The 16,542-nt window shown below is 33.8% G+C and overlaps 1 protein-coding gene across 1 annotated transcript in view; it reads right to left on the reverse strand.

Moving 5' to 3' along the window:
• The window catches only part of para (sodium voltage-gated channel paralytic), a 311,186-nt gene that overhangs the window by 168,081 nt on the left and 126,563 nt on the right, over positions 1 to 16,542 (reverse strand). The window contains exons 7-8 of the mRNA XM_080152120.1: positions 15,250 to 15,325; positions 543 to 634 (exon numbers count right to left, since the gene is read on the reverse strand). Coding sequence (XP_080008246.1) covers positions 543 to 634; positions 15,250 to 15,325 — 168 coding nt within the window. The remainder of the gene's footprint in view (positions 1 to 542; positions 635 to 15,249; positions 15,326 to 16,542) is intronic.

A 16,542-nucleotide genomic window follows, 5' to 3' on the forward strand; every position in this document is an offset into this window, starting at 1 on the left:
TTTATCACTATAAAATTCAGCTGGATGTATAAAACGGCTCTTTAGCAGACAATCCTTCTTTCTAAAAATTTTTGTTCTGCTCACAAGCAGGTTTAAAACTGAGGCTTATGCGCGGCTTACGTGAGGCTTCCGATCCCTGCAATAAACCGACGAACAATATAATTTATATAGTAGACATTAATTGGTCAGAAATTTTTTACACAAATCAGACATCTATCTTAAATATAAAAAGAAAAAACACTTTTCCTCTATAGAAATTTGTGGGTCCCTTGAGACAGAATGACGGATCAAGTGGGATTATAGAGTAGATGCTTATCAGGAAATCTAAAAAATAGGCCGGCTACCCAAAATAGCAGCCTAGTAAACAATTTTTAAAATACCAAATCAAATTACCAAAGTAGCATTACTGACTGACTGGCGAACCAAGTTGATTATATACTAGATGCTCAATTGTTAAGGGAATATTCCCAAAAAAAATCAGCAGTCTTTCTTGAATAGCAGCCAAGAAAATGACAAATTGACAGACAAACGGACGTGCTTACCTGCGGACCGGAGAAAAAGGAGAAAGGAACCACATGGAGTCCTCTGCAGAGTATCTGAATATGTCTTTCCCCTTGCTGATCACTATGAAGGTCTAAAAAAAAATAATATTAGTTATCTAATCACATCGTATTATAGACAGCTTTCTGCAGATATTAAAATAAAAAAAAATATGAGATTTAAAGCAGTTTTGTTAATATTAACTTAATATACGTGTCAAAGGACTAAATAATCTCTCTCGAAAGCGCGGGCTAACAAAACGGGTATTGATATCATTATTATTTTAGTGTTCGTGAAAATTTGTCTGTAATAAGATGCAATACATGATTTTTCAGAACAAGTTCTTATCCTGCGGATATTAACAGTTAAATAGGGGGAATGCCTTGCCCCATGAACAAGCATTTCATTGTCATGCACCGTTACGACTTTTCAGACAGAGGTTGTGCAATCAAAGGGCTGGTTGTCTTCTAAATGTTAATTAACCTAATATCCTTGGGTGTTTGAGTATCGCATCTCATTATTCTCTAGATGATCAGTGAAAATCGAATAAGAATCCCTCACTTAATTAATATGTAGTTAATACAACACTGATATAGTATGTGTTTTTTGGGCAAGCATCATATAAGAAAATTAAAAATGGATAAAAAAAATAAATTTGCAATATACAAAAATTAAAAAGCAAAACTTGCCCCTTCTCCCCTCATCTAAACTTGACAAACTTTTATAAAACACTATTCTTTAGAAAATTTCTATGAAATAATATTTTTTAATTAGACTTTTCCTTTTAGATATAAAGTTATCAGAAAGTTGAAGCAGTTTTTCTCCTCTTAAAGTTCCTTTAGAATAATATTATGCCACTAAAGACATAATGGTTCAAAAAGGACAAATAAAATTCAAAAGTTTGTTGGATGAAAAAAGTGTCTAGACCAAGTTTTTAGAATCAGGGAGGGAGAGGACAATGGGTTGTTTATTGCACTATTCTCCAAATTTATATAATAACATTTTCTTATTTGTTGGCTCAACAATTTTGGGGAATTTTAATTAATTTTGATTGGTTGATTTATTAAGTTGAGTGTCCAAACGTTTCAATGTGATCTACAGAAGGGGTAATTGGGGATGTATATCAATTTATCTGTTATTATCTTATCCCTTTAGATCCCTGAGAATTTTATGCAGAGACAACTTAATGTAAAATTCCAAGTGATTAAGATTGTCAACATTTCAATGATAATGACATCTAATTTCTAAATTTTATGGAAATGTTTTTGACCTAATTTGATATATATTCTCCAAGAGTTTATTTTAATTTTTTTCTTTTAAATCTTGTATTAATCTAAAAATGTTTTAGGTATCTTAAAATAAAAAAAATATACAAGGATGGAAGCATCTACAAAAGCGAGGCTCTAAAACGGTTGGACAAACGAACTTTAACACTTGTAGAGTGGCAGAACTGAATAAGCAGAATATTAATCTTAATTCTAAATAAAATTGTTGCAAATCTTCCTAAATGCACGATACTTTTTAAGGACATACTTACATTTTTAAAACTTGATTATAACATACAAAATCGTACCTAATTGTTATAAGAATCATCATACAAAGTTTGAAATCGATAGTACATTTCTGACCTGTATAAATTAACGAGTAAAGGATGGACGGACCGACCTTAATTATAGAAAAGCTTCGTTTTTAAAAAACCTAGCAAAATGTTAAGAGCATACTTAGCTATAATTTGTTTTCTATATATATTTCAAATAACAATGATGATATTCTAAAACAATATGCAAGATACATTGAAAATATGTGCAAGCATTTTAAGAGTGCAAAATGCAAAAGTGTGCACACCCTTCTGTTTGATATGATTTGGTTGAAAACAAACATGTGTACAATGGGTTGTTTGTGGCGGGAATTAAAAGGATTTATTAAATATGGACTAAACATTTAATGTTTAACTCTTACAAATCTAGTTTTTTCAATTTCAATTTTACAAGGATATCTGGTCGTTGTCGGTCGTGGTGTCCAGTCAAAGTCGGTTAGGTGGAACCAAAATTAGAAAAATTCTAAATAAATCTTAATTTCTACATTATGACTTTTGTGTAAAAGTTAGAGACCTAATTTTTTTTGGTAAATATTTGGATATCAATTAATACCTGAGAAAAGTAGTGTTATGACCGTTTGACCATTTTAGTTTGGATCCGATGTGTAAGGGTTAACATGATACAAATTACATTTTTTTAAAAACTGCCTATGGTTCTACTAAGAAATAGGGGGGGGGGGGGGAGGACAAAATAGGCCACTTTCCCTTCATGTGTTTTGGGCTAATGAAATAGTGTTAAAGGTCTAGTTGCAAATGGCTCAAATCCAGAAGCCATTTATTAATCCAATTATTAGGGTTAACTAGAAAAAGTATGGAAAACTACAATCAATAAGCTTTCCAGCAATTTGAAATCTCATAGCAAAATTCTACAATATTACTTCATGTAGATAATTTTATTTATATCTTACTTTATAAAGATGAAAGTTAAGTTTATGGACATTATATCCATATGTTGTGTTAAGGTATTATTATTTAGTTATGATATATCCATATTATATACATCTGTAGAGTGTATTGTGTTAAGGTATTATTATTTAGTTATGATAGTCCAATGCATTTGCTTCCAATGTGTTCTCTTGCATTTACACTTAACTTCACTCAATACACACATACCCACATATCAGGGATCTAAAGGGATATTGCAATTGACATAAATTGATATACGTCGCCAATTAGTTGAGGGGGGGGGGGGGCGTCCAACGCCCCCCATGTTATCTCAGTTCCTATTAGAGCTAGAGGGCTAAGTGTAAGTCCCCTGTGTTATGATGAATTTCCGACCTTAAGTAAGTCAAGGTCAATTTTCCCTTTTATTTGACAACCTTTGTTTTTAGGTCCTTTTATACTTAAAAATTTCAAACGGCTTTATTTTTTTTATTTTTAAAGCTAGAATAAAATTTTTTTTGCAGAAAATGTTAATCTTTATGTAAATTTTATATTTTAAATATCAAAATATAAATTTCAGCGGCCGCAGCTGTACTTAGCAGCTGCCAGCCGCCGCAGTCGGCGGTCGGCGGGAAAACGGCGGCGGATCTTTATGAAATTTTAATACGTTATGTAGACATGTAAGAAAAGCTTAAGTTTAAAATTTGAAGTCTCTAAGTCAAAAATTGCGGCCACAGGAGCCATCTAAAGATTTCTGTAGACCTGGAGGATCAGGACCTGCAGGATCATACCTGGAACCTGAAATTGACTTGAACACTTGTATTTAATATGAGGATGTACTAATAGAGGATATTTTAGTATTTTGGTAAGATAAAATGCTTTTTTTAAGTCAAAAAAATATTTTTGCTCTTTACCTGGATGACCCTGCCAGGTTTGCTTGCATCCTGTGCCCGCCAGGATGGAGATATTCAAAAAATTCTAACTCTCAGTTATGTGTCATACCCAAACTTAAAAAGTCACGCAGTTTGGGCTCTTCATCTTTCACACACAGAAAATGAGATAGAAAAAACCGTTAAGGGTTAAATAAAAAACCTAAACTTTTTGAGGCAAGTAACAAGATCAATTGGTTATAAAACTTTGGATACTTGTGTAATTTACAGCCCCTTGTTCCCTTCCTCCCTGTATATAACCAAACACATCCACCTATAAACACTCACACTTATTGAAATAAACACAAAGTGAGAAAAGGATTTATTTGAAATTGCAATTGAAGCCTATAAATCAGTAACTTTGATGAAATTAAGATTTCCTTCTAACTTAAATTTTCAGATTTTATTATTAAACTTTAAAAATTTTTATATATGAAACACGTTTTAAGTCTTGTACAACAAATATAATGCTACAGCCAAATATTCAGGGCTCGGCAGCCGCGACTAAGCCTCAAATTAAAACCCGTATGGATGCCTAGAATTTTTTTTGAAAAAAAAGAATTGTCATAATTAATCAGGTTTAGACTTACAGCTGATTTTTAAAAATATAAAAGGTTGATTTAAGGCGGTTGGCGCACGACTGCCGAGTCCTGCTAATTTCAGTATTCAAAATAATGTATACAATTAATATAATTGTTTTTTTTTTTTTTTTAATTGCTTACTGCTTTTTTTATGAGGATCTAAGCATCTGTTTAGAGATACTTGATATTAGTTTTAAAACTAATTTGGCATAAATTAACATCATTTAACTTACATTCTTCACAAGGATGACAACATCCATAAAAGCGAAGCTCTGAAAATGTAGGACAAACGAACATTAACAATTGTTGAGTGTCAAAAACAAAACTGTAGGTAAATTTGTTGAAAAATACATGCTTAAGGACATACTTACATTTTTAGGACCTGATTTTAGAGATGATTAGCTTATACCATTGTACTTTGTTGTTCTAGGAATCAATTCCAAAAATCAAATAAATTGGATAATTATATCATAAAAACTTGTTGTTAAAAAAGTTAAAAATCGTCATTGTTTCGGAACGCAATGCCTAGCCGTTCTCGAAATCTTATCTCGAAGCCCTCCGAATGACCAACATAGTGAAGTTTACGAATGTGTATTTATTACCATGAAAACAGTAAGTCTAAAACAAAAATATAAGAATTAATTACATAAAATTAATGGTTATTATTTTTGTAACATCGAGGTTGCGTGATTTCAATTTAATAAAAATATGAATTTTCTAAAAAACTTTAAATTGGCACGAAACATATTAAATCGCATCAGAAATTGATAATTTTAGAATAAAATAATCAATAATATAAAGGAAAATATTCGTATATCAAAACTTAGCAGTTAAATGGTCTATTTGTTGAAAAATTAATGATTTAAATTTCTTCATAAAATTGTACCATTCTACGCTTATTTTCAAGAATTAAAAATAAATTCTTACCACATATGATGTCAAACTAAGCAGGAAGGCTTATTTGAGATCTTCCACGGATTAGAGCGCATGTATTTTCAAGCAATACATTATTTTCATTCACGTAGCTCCTCACATGGGAATCATCAAAGGAAAAGTGCGCGTCTTTTTTGTTTGTTTACAAGCCACGCGCGGAGATAGTTAGGAATGCCGCGTAACACACTCATTCTCTGGGGAATTCTGGTGTAAGGAAAAAAGGGATTAATGGGTTCGAACTTGCCGGGGAATACAAGAATTACATACCGACACACACCCGTCTATTCACTGGGAATCGAACACAATACTCATCTTTGCAATATACGTGCAGACAGTGTCCACGAAATCACAATCTCACAACACATAAACCACAAGAGTTTAAAATGTCATGGCCATAAGGCCTAAAATTAATTATGGTAACTTACGAATACCACAATAACTCAAACCGCCTCAGCTACCACATAAGGACAGGAATAAGGAATGGGAAAAGCATTCAACATTCATGAATTGCACATTTACCACTCACACATCTCATTATATCATGGCCTCATAATCTCAATAAAATTAGAATTACAGACCATGTAATTGCGAATACATGAATTAATATCGTTAGTACCTAAACTTTAATTAGGTACCTACATAATAAAATAGGTAATGATTTTTATACTAAAAATCGCATCGATAATTAAATAATCAACTCGAACTTTTTTCATCAAAAGAAAGAAAGATTAAATAATGACATTTCTTCTACTAAATCTTTTTGCTAGAAAAGAAAAGTAAAATTGCATAAAAAACTTCTCAATAATTAGAATTTTTCTCCAATAGAAAAATAACTTGCTTACATCTAAACATTTTTCAGATAAGATAAGTAAGATCCTTAAATCTAAACATGTTTTAATAAAATAGATACTTAAATCTAAATAAAATATGACTGTAAAAAATCATCAAACTTCGGAAAATAAAATTTCATAATTTTAAATCTTCGTGAATCAAATTTGCGTAAAATTAAAATTGCAATTGAAATATGCAAAATAAATTTACCAAAATAAAACAAAAGCTCAATATAAGAAAAGAACTTCTCTAAATGCTGAATCTGCAATTTCTCTCTGTTTTAAGAAGAAAGCAACATATACATATTCATACAGTCATAATAAAAGGCAATTTGGGCCTCAGTTAGAATGAATCCCTCAAGATACAAACTAACATATCCATCAAATATTAATAATTGCCATGTTCCAGCTATCCTGTTGGACGTTATGACTTTCCATCACAACTTTTGATACTGCATAATTTCTAACAGGATTTCTGGCGCAGGGCTGCATCAACTGAAACAAACATAATTAGTGATGTTTAATTCAAATCAAAAAATAAAAAAGAATCATGAAATAATTCAAAGAGACTTTTAAAATCATCAGTCAAAGCAATCAAATAAAATATTTTATGCTTTAGTTTTGCCGTTTTGCGTCATGCCTGGCCGAGGAACAGAGCTTAGGTACGGCGTAAAGCGGTCTTATTAAGCTTAACTCTACGAAAATCAAAGAAACTACTTAATTCATTGCGAAAAAAAATCTGCATTTTTTCTTTAGGTACATCGGTTCAAAGGTAAATAGTAATAATTTTACTATGCATGTAATATTAAATTATTTATGTGATTGTAATAAATCTTAAAGAAATATTTAAATGATGTAAAAAATCTCATTTTGTTAATTTCTTATCATATCAAATTTCAATCCAAAAAGGATAAAAATGTTTATATCTGCGTAGGTACCTAGGAAATTTTCCGCGAAAAAAGTCCCTGGTCCCGGAAAGACTTAAATCATTGAAAGAACTTGCGTAAACGTATAAAAAACTTAAGTTTGCATTTCAAATGAAAAAATCTTGCATCGATTTGAAAGTTTAAACGAAATTGTATCAAAAATTGCGTTTTTTGTCTTTCGAAAAAAATCTGATAAATCTACCGAGAAAATAAAATTCAAAGTTAAACAAGAACGATACTTATACTAAACTTTGGGTAGATTGATCTTGAACAGTCGTCTCGCGGAAGTCTCGTTACTCGTGGCGGCTGCGTCATCTGACAATTTATACTTGGCAACCACGGTCCTCCCACCTGGGCGCACTTCTTCAACTCGTCCCAGTCTAAACTTCTTCATCAAACTAGTGCTGTCATCAACAAGCACCACATCTCCTGGCTCAAGCAGCACCTCGTTGCGGCGCCACTTGATGGACTTCATCAGCTCAGGCATGAGCTGCTCCTTGTACACCTGATGGAACTGACGGGTCAACTCCTCCAAGTTCTCCAACCTCCTGGTTATGGGCGCTTTGCAACCGGTTTCAAACGTACAGATTGCATCATTTGTCCTGCCACCTAACAGATCAGCAGGTGAAATTATCCTCCAGGTATTGACGTCTTCTCCTGCAGTGGCATACGTCAATGGTTTCGAATTCAACACTCTAGCGGTCTCAGCACACAACACCAATAAATCATTGAAGGTTACAGTAGCACCAGCCAACTTCTTGTTCAACACACGCTTGACCAGCCCAACCTGCCTCTCCACAGTGCCAACGAACGAATGTGCTGCGGTGGGCACAAGATGCCATTCAAAATGCATCCTGGTATCCTTCAAAAGTTCATCTAGAATGCGTTTGGTACCAGCCATATTGGTACCACGATCTGTAGTAACTCTTCTAGGCATGTTATAAAACGCCTGAAGTTTTCTCAAGCCGACCAGCACGGCTTCAGTTGAATAATCGGTCAACACATCAATAAACACAGCCTGTGTAAATCTACAAGCTACAATCAACAACCAGACTTTGTACTTAGTCTTGGTATTCCTGGTGCCAACGCCAGGTTTCACAACTTCTATGGGCCCCGCAAGGTCCATGTGCACCTCTTGGAAGGGCACCGACGGCTCCACACGGTCTGGCAGGATATTAGCCATTGCGGGACTCGAACGCTTGGCATATTCAATGGAACATGCAGCACAATTCTTGACCACTTTCATAGCCTCCATGCGGCCATGTGTGATCCAAGCATACCTTCGGCTTTGCGCCAATGTTTTACGATGGCCTCCATGTCCCAGCTCATCGTGAGACTGTTGGAGGATGAGCTTTGCCAGCCTGTTGTGGCGGCTAAGCAAGACAACACCTGGGCTGTCCTTCATAACTTTCCTGGGGCCTCCAGCTGCGGCCTCAAGAGCTTCATCACCTCTGGCGGCCATTTTCAGTATTGTAAATGACCGAAGGGGAAAACATCCATCATGACCCACTATGGGCCAACAAACCTGGACTTTGTGATGATAGGGTTGAAGAGAATCGAATTTCCCCTCGGCGTCCATGGTCATCTCCTTCTCTTGGTTGAAGGATGTCAAAAACAGGTCACAAACAGAATCCATGTAAGTGTTTGTGAAAGTATAGTTCTCATAATACCTAGAACTATCATTGTTGCTAACACCATCCTCATTTGTTGCAACACCACGTTTCTTGACAAGCAACATTTTAAAGCAGTTGGCAGCCTTAATAACTGCAGCTACAGTCCTTCTTGCCTGCCTGTAGGTCCTTCTTGCCAGCGACCTCCAGAAATCATTGTCCACTGCTTGTGTGAACATTACCTTGAGCTTCGCCATCTTTGGATTTAGCTCACTCTCAGGAATAGATGCATTAACCTCACCCGCCGTTTTAACGGGCCACTGGTCCTGTTCCAGGCGCAACCAGCTTGGACCTTCCTGGTATGTAGATCCAGGTTGTACATCCTCAATTGTACACAAACCTCGCGTAGCCAAATCAGCGATGTTGTGTTGGGTTGGAACCCATCTCCAATCTTCAGGGCTCGTCAACTGTTGTATCTCAGAAACACGATGACTGTTGAAAACATTTAGCATAACACTGTCACTGGATAACTGCGCCAGGGCACAGCTGCTATCACTAAAAAATACTTTGCCAGAAATGCTGAAAGGTAGGGCTCTGACAACTGTATCCACAAGCCTTGCCAAGATCAGACAACTAAGCATTTCTAACCTTGGTATAGACTCTATCTTCACTGGTGCGACACGTGACTTGGCGCAACACAAAACTACATCAAAACCTTCAGCAACTGGCCATCTCAGGTAGGTGATGGCTGCATAGGCTGAGCTTGATGCATCACAGAAACCAACAACCATTGGAAGCCCCAATGGCTTATCAGGAACCATCGAACGTCTGAATGACACATTTCCAAGTGCCGCCCTGTCCTGGAGGCTGCTCACGAATTCTGACCTCAACTCTCCAGGTATGGAATCATCCCAGTCGCAGCCATGTATGCAAACTGAGCGCAGACATAGCTTGGATTTAAGCAGCAATGGTGCTGCAAGACCCATTGGGTCATATAATTGTTGCACGATTCTCCAAACTTCTCGTTTAGTTACCGTCTCAGGTAGACTTCTCCAGAGATCCTCCAAATCCAGGTCTTATTTATATCTTACTTTATAAAGATGAAAGTTAAGTTTATGGACATTATATCCATATGTTGTGTTAAGGTATTATTATTTAGTTATGATATATCCATATTATATACATCTGTAGAGTGTATTGTGTTAAGGTATTATTATTTAGTTATGATAGTCCAATGCATTTGCTTCCAATGTGTTCTCTTGCATTTACACTTAACTTCACTCAATACACACATACCCACATATCAGGGATCTAAAGGGATATTGCAATTGACATAAATTGATATACGTCGCCAATTAGTTGAGGGGGGGGGGGACGTCCAACGCCCCCCCATGTTATCTCAGTTCCTATTAGAGCTAGAGGGCTAAGTGTAAGTCCCCTGTGTTATGATGAATTTCCGACCTTAAGTAAGTCAAGGTCAATTTTCCCTTTTATTTGACAACCTTTGTTTTTAGGTCCTTTTATACTTAAAAATTTCAAACGGCTTTATTTTTTTTATTTTTAAAGCTAGAATAAAATTTTTTTTGCAGAAAATGTTAATCTTTATGTAAATTTTATATTTTAAATATCAAAATATAAATTTCAGCGGCCGCAGCTGTACTTAGCAGCTGCCAGCCGCCGCAGTCGGCGGTCGGCGGGAAAACGGCGGCGGATCTTTATGAAATTTTAATACGTTATGTAGACATGTAAGAAAAGCTTAAGTTTAAAATTTGAAGTCTCTAAGTCAAAAATTGCGGCCACAGGAGCCATCTAAAGATTTCTGTAGACCTGGAGGATCAGGACCTGCAGGATCATACCTGGAACCTGAAATTGACTTGAACACTTGTATTTAATATGAGGATGTACTAATAGAGGATATTTTAGTATTTTGGTAAGATAAAATGCTTTTTTTAAGTCAAAAAAATATTTTTGCTCTTTACCTGGATGACCCTGCCAGGTTTGCTTGCATCCTGTGCCCGCCAGGATGGAGATATTCAAAAAATTCTAACTCTCAGTTATGTGTCATACCCAAACTTAAAAAGTCACGCAGTTTGGGCTCTTCATCTTTCACACACAGAAAATGAGATAGAAAAAACCGTTAAGGGTTAAATAAAAAACCTAAACTTTTTGAGGCAAGTAACAAGATCAATTGGTTATAAAACTTTGGATACTTGTGTAATTTACAGCCCCTTGTTCCCTTCCTCCCTGTATATAACCAAACACATCCACCTATAAACACTCACACTTATTGAAATAAACACAAAGTGAGAAAAGGATTTATTTGAAATTGCAATTGAAGCCTATAAATCAGTAACTTTGATGAAATTAAGATTTCCTTCTAACTTAAATTTTCAGATTTTATTATTAAACTTTAAAAATTTTTATATATGAAACACGTTTTAAGTCTTGTACAACAAATATAATGCTACAGCCAAATATTCAGGGCTCGGCAGCCGCGACTAAGCCTCAAATTAAAACCCGTATGGATGCCTAGAATTTTTTTTGAAAAAAAAGAATTGTCATAATTAATCAGGTTTAGACTTACAGCTGATTTTTAAAAATATAAAAGGTTGATTTAAGGCGGTTGGCGCACGACTGCCGAGTCCTGCTAATTTCAGTATTCAAAATAATGTATACAATTAATATAATTGTTTTTTTTTTTTTTTTAATTGCTTACTGCTTTTTTTATGAGGATCTAAGCATCTGTTTAGAGATACTTGATATTAGTTTTAAAACTAATTTGGCATAAATTAACATCATTTAACTTACATTCTTCACAAGGATGACAACATCCATAAAAGCGAAGCTCTGAAAATGTAGGACAAACGAACATTAACAATTGTTGAGTGTCAAAAACAAAACTGTAGGTAAATTTGTTGAAAAATACATGCTTAAGGACATACTTACATTTTTAGGACCTGATTTTAGAGATGATTAGCTTATACCATTGTACTTTGTTGTTCTAGGAATCAATTAAAAGAATCAGATCAATTGGATAATTATATCATATAAAAACTTGTTGTTAAAAAAGTTAAAAATCGTCATGTTTAAAATGGACGTACGGACATTCTGGTAATGATTATAGAGTTGCTACACTTTCTAAATCGTATCTAACTACTACAGGAATCACCATGCAAAGTTTGAATGCCGAAATTAACGAAAAAAGCTATCAATTCCGGACGTACGGACGGACCGACACTAATTATAGAAAAACCTCGCTTTTAACAAGTGGAGTAGTTCAGTGAAATGCCTCAACTTTTTCAAACTTGGATGCCAAGAAAAAAACAGGGAAAAAAATAAACATTTTCCAATTCAAATATATTGGCTTTTAAAATTAAAACAAACAATTAAAATTCAAATGTCCTAAATAGATATTTCTAGTATGACTTCGAAACAGATAAATATCCGCTGGATCTGAAACGTTTCTTAAACATAGTGAAATATCATGTATAACATCGTATTACAGACAATTTTCTGCGAATATAACATTACAAAATCATCGGCCCCTCGAGGCTAACAAAATTGGTTTTAATCTTTTATCTTAATATCCGCGGAAAACTATTCTTCTTTTTAAAAGCGAAGCTTTTCTATAATTAGGGTCGGTCCGTCCGTACGTCCGAACCGGATAGCTTTTTTTAAAGGGGTTCACAGTTGAAGTTTAATAGTTCTGACCCCTGCATACTAAACAGATTTTATTGTTAGTGATCTAAATGTATAACACAATGGCTGAAGAATTGATGATTAATGATTAATGATGATACGCAAAATTACCCCTTCTATAGATTACAATTAGTGGTTGAAACGTTGGGACACTCAACTTAATAAACAAACTAATCAAAAACCATTAAAAATCACCAAGGTTGTTAAGCCAACGAACAAGGAAAACGTTTTAAAAGACTTTGGGGACTAATGTTTAAAATCAGCCCAATGTCTCCTCCCTCCCTTCTTCATTCACATGAAGTAGGGATAAAAACAGGACTAAAATAATGTCTAGAAATATTGACAAAAAGTTTATAAACTGTGCTGATGAAAAATGCAAAATTTTAAACATTTCTTGGCTATGTTAAAATTGTCTTATTAAACAAAGTTTTAAATAATATTTGTATAAAAGGGTTAGATTTTAATTTGATTGAATTCTGGAAAAATTGGTTATTTGCTTATATGTTTGTATTAGATTTTTAGAACAACAATAAAGGGGGGGGGGTAGGTAGTGCTAAAATTCGGTAAGTGTGTGAGTTTTATAAGAATTTAAACTAGAAGTAGAATTCTAAAATTAGGCATGGCAATTATAGGGTATAACATGGATATATAAAGTCTTAAAACTCACACCTTCATGGAATTTTAGCACAACCTACCTCCCCCTTTGTGGCGGACTGATTATCGGACTTACTAATATATTATTGCAATTATATAGCAGCTTCGCTGCTAAAATGACAGTGTCTAAGGAATGTACAAAAAAAAATTGTCAGGGATCTTAAGGGATAAGACAATGACCAACAAAATTCATGTACATCTCCAATGACGATTGACGATACACAAAATTACCCCTTCTGTAATTTACAATTAGTGGTTGTAACGTTTCAACACTTATTGAACACACCAAACAAGATTCAATAAAAGTTCCTAAGCAAACGAATAAGAAAATATAAAACTTTGGGGACTAGTGCAATAAACAATCAAATATCCCCTCCCTCCCTGAGTCTATATAATTGATAAGTCAATACATCAAAAAAAAAAAATCAGATATAAATTAAAAGCTAATCAATCATTAATATATAGGTCAATAACAGGACTGGTAATGAAGACCAACTTGAATTTTTGTCAATCGTTTTGTACATTTTTTGGGCAAATAAAATTGTTCGTTTGTCATCACTATAGTTAAGCCTCAAGCTACCTAGCCATACGAAAAAAAAGTATTCGGACGAATGAAATGCATACTATCCTCTAATCGTTACATACAACTCGATTTTAATTTTTTTGTTTTTGTACAATTCATTAAAAACGAAAATTTGGGGAATTATTTGGATTAAAGGTGTCTAAGTTTGCCTTATATCTTGATGAAAAAGCCTATATTCAGCCATGAAACATTATCAGAATTGAGACAAAATTGTTTATTCTTAATTATGTTGAATAATTTAATTGAGTAGTGAAAAGTAAGAGACATAATAGCTTAAAATAGTAATTTATCGCACCAATTTATATACAGCTTTCCGCGGATAATAAAAGGAAGAATTATAATATTAAACCCAGTTTTTGTTTTATGATTCTTATTTTAATATTCGTGGCAAATTGTATGTAATATACATGATTTTTCCGTATGGCTGAGAACTGTTTTTAATCTAGTGGGTGTTAATAGGCTGCAAAGCAATACTGGAATTATAATTGTTGCAGCTGGTCAGGCAGGGTTACAAAGACCTAATTTACCCAGGGATAAGGGATAGGAAACCTGGCCATAAATTAGGTCTCGGCCTGGTTTTGAAAGGGATCATGCAACTTTTACCATTTGCTAATTTAATGACCTTACTGGCGGACGGCTCATATTGGCTACCGCTCTAAACCAATAGTGTTCTGTGATTTGGGCTTGTTTTGTATCAACCAATCACCAATTGGCGGAAATTTTAGAAGCAGACAATTCTAGAAAAAATAATGATTTGTCTGCTACGAAAAAATAAATATATAAATGTATAAATGGTGTTAGATCACATTAGTTTAATTACTAAATCTGCTTAGAGTTAAACATTAAAAAAGGGCCATATAGAAAAAACAAAAATAACGGGATTTTTTTTGGAAAGCAGGTAGCTACGAATTTTCATTTGGTTGTTTATAAATTAGATGTTGTATTTTGAATTTTAAAAATTTAATACAGAATTGATACAACACCTTAACCCTAATTTTTGTACAATACAACACAGTACAGATATATCATTACATTATAGTATCCAAAGAACTTGATAGAATGTTACCCAAGTGCATATTTATTTATTTATTTTGAATTTTAATTAGTAATGAAATTTTCAAATAAAATTTTTACTCATTAATAAAAATGCAAATAATACAAACTAAAATCTGTCTGAGGGAAACCCAACGATAGCTTTCTGACAGTTCAAATTACCAAAGTAAAAGATAAAGAATTTTGGGAGAGAAAAAACTTCATTTTAACAAAAGCCATTAATTTATAGGTTTTAAAAAAGTTATGTTTTTCACTTTAAATTAGCTACCTAAATTTGATTCTATACTTTATCTACACACACACACACAGCTTTTTCATTAGCGTTTAGGACGAACCACTACGCCATCCCAAAACTGGTTTATTAGGCCTAGGCTTGAAATAGGCCTGAAATAATATTTTCCTACGTTTCCCATCCCTTATCCCTGAACTTACCTTTTTGTTGTGATAATAAGGATCTATATCTTCTAAGGGTATAGCAGTTAGCTCAACTGGAAATTCTGCAGCCAGCCTGAAATAAAATAAATCTTTAAGATAAATTTACAGAGTAGATTTGCTATTATTTTATTATTCTTTGTTTCTTTTTCACTATTGATAACATTATTACCCTTGTTTTTCTATAATTAGGATTAGTCAGTCCGTCAGTTCGTCCGTCCGTTTATAATCATCTGATTTTTGGAATACTGATTCCTAAGGTAAAATATCAAAAGCGACGCATAAAATGTAAGTTTTGCAACACATTTACTTACAATTTTTTTGGACCTATGCATTTATATTCTGCTTATTAAGATCGGACACTCTACAAGTTTTTGTGTTCGTATGTCCTACCGTTTTAGGGCTTCGCTTTTATGGATGTTGAATGTTTTTGTTTTTTACAAAAAAAATCGTCATTTTCATGAAATATGTAATTCCCACAAGTTGCATCTTCCGTCAGGGATAAGACAATGGCCGATAAATTTATATACATCCTCAATGATAAAACACAAAATAACCTCTTCTGTAAATTAAAATAAGTGGCTGAAGCTTTTGAACACTCAACTTAATAAACAAACCAATCAAAATTTTTAAAAAGTCCCCAAAGTTGTTGAGCCAACAAATAAGAAAAGTATATCATAAAAGACTAGCGTAATAAACATAAATGTCCCCTCCCGTCCTGGTAGTATTGCAAAATGCCGGGGTTTGAGAGGCTATTGAAAATCAGTTATCTAAAAATTATTCACCAACTTTGCTAAAAAAGTGAAGTTCGATCCTTAATATTCAGAATAATAAATTAAAACAGCCAAAAAAAACATAGATATTAAATTGATCATACGTATTTGACGTACGTCAGAGAGCGAGTGGGCAATGGGCTGTTTGTAACACTAGTCCCCAAAGTTTTAGAAAAAAGTTTCCAAATTTTATTTTAAGAGAGGAGTTGATCCCCTAATGCACGAATATGAATTTTAATAAATATTACTTTTAAGAATCGAACTTGGCCGAACGAGGTGAATATTGTAAAAAATGCAGAAAAAAGAAGAAAAAAATATTCTTACTATAACAATGAAGTTAAGTTTGCATGAAAACTATCTATCTATCTATTATACAACAAGGAGTATGTCTTCTAGATGAAGCGAAGCACAGAAAGAAATAATGGTCAGTTTGTTCATCCAATAGAAAGTAGGGGATGGTAAAAGTAGCAGAAGGATTGAATATTACTTTTATCTTGCTGCAAGTGTTAAAATTCGGGAG

The sequence above is a fragment of the Acartia tonsa genome, chromosome 2 (assembly GCF_053477335.1).
Source record: "Acartia tonsa isolate MP-2025a chromosome 2, ASM5347733v1, whole genome shotgun sequence".
NCBI classification, from domain to species: Eukaryota; Metazoa; Arthropoda; class Copepoda; order Calanoida; family Acartiidae; genus Acartia; species Acartia tonsa.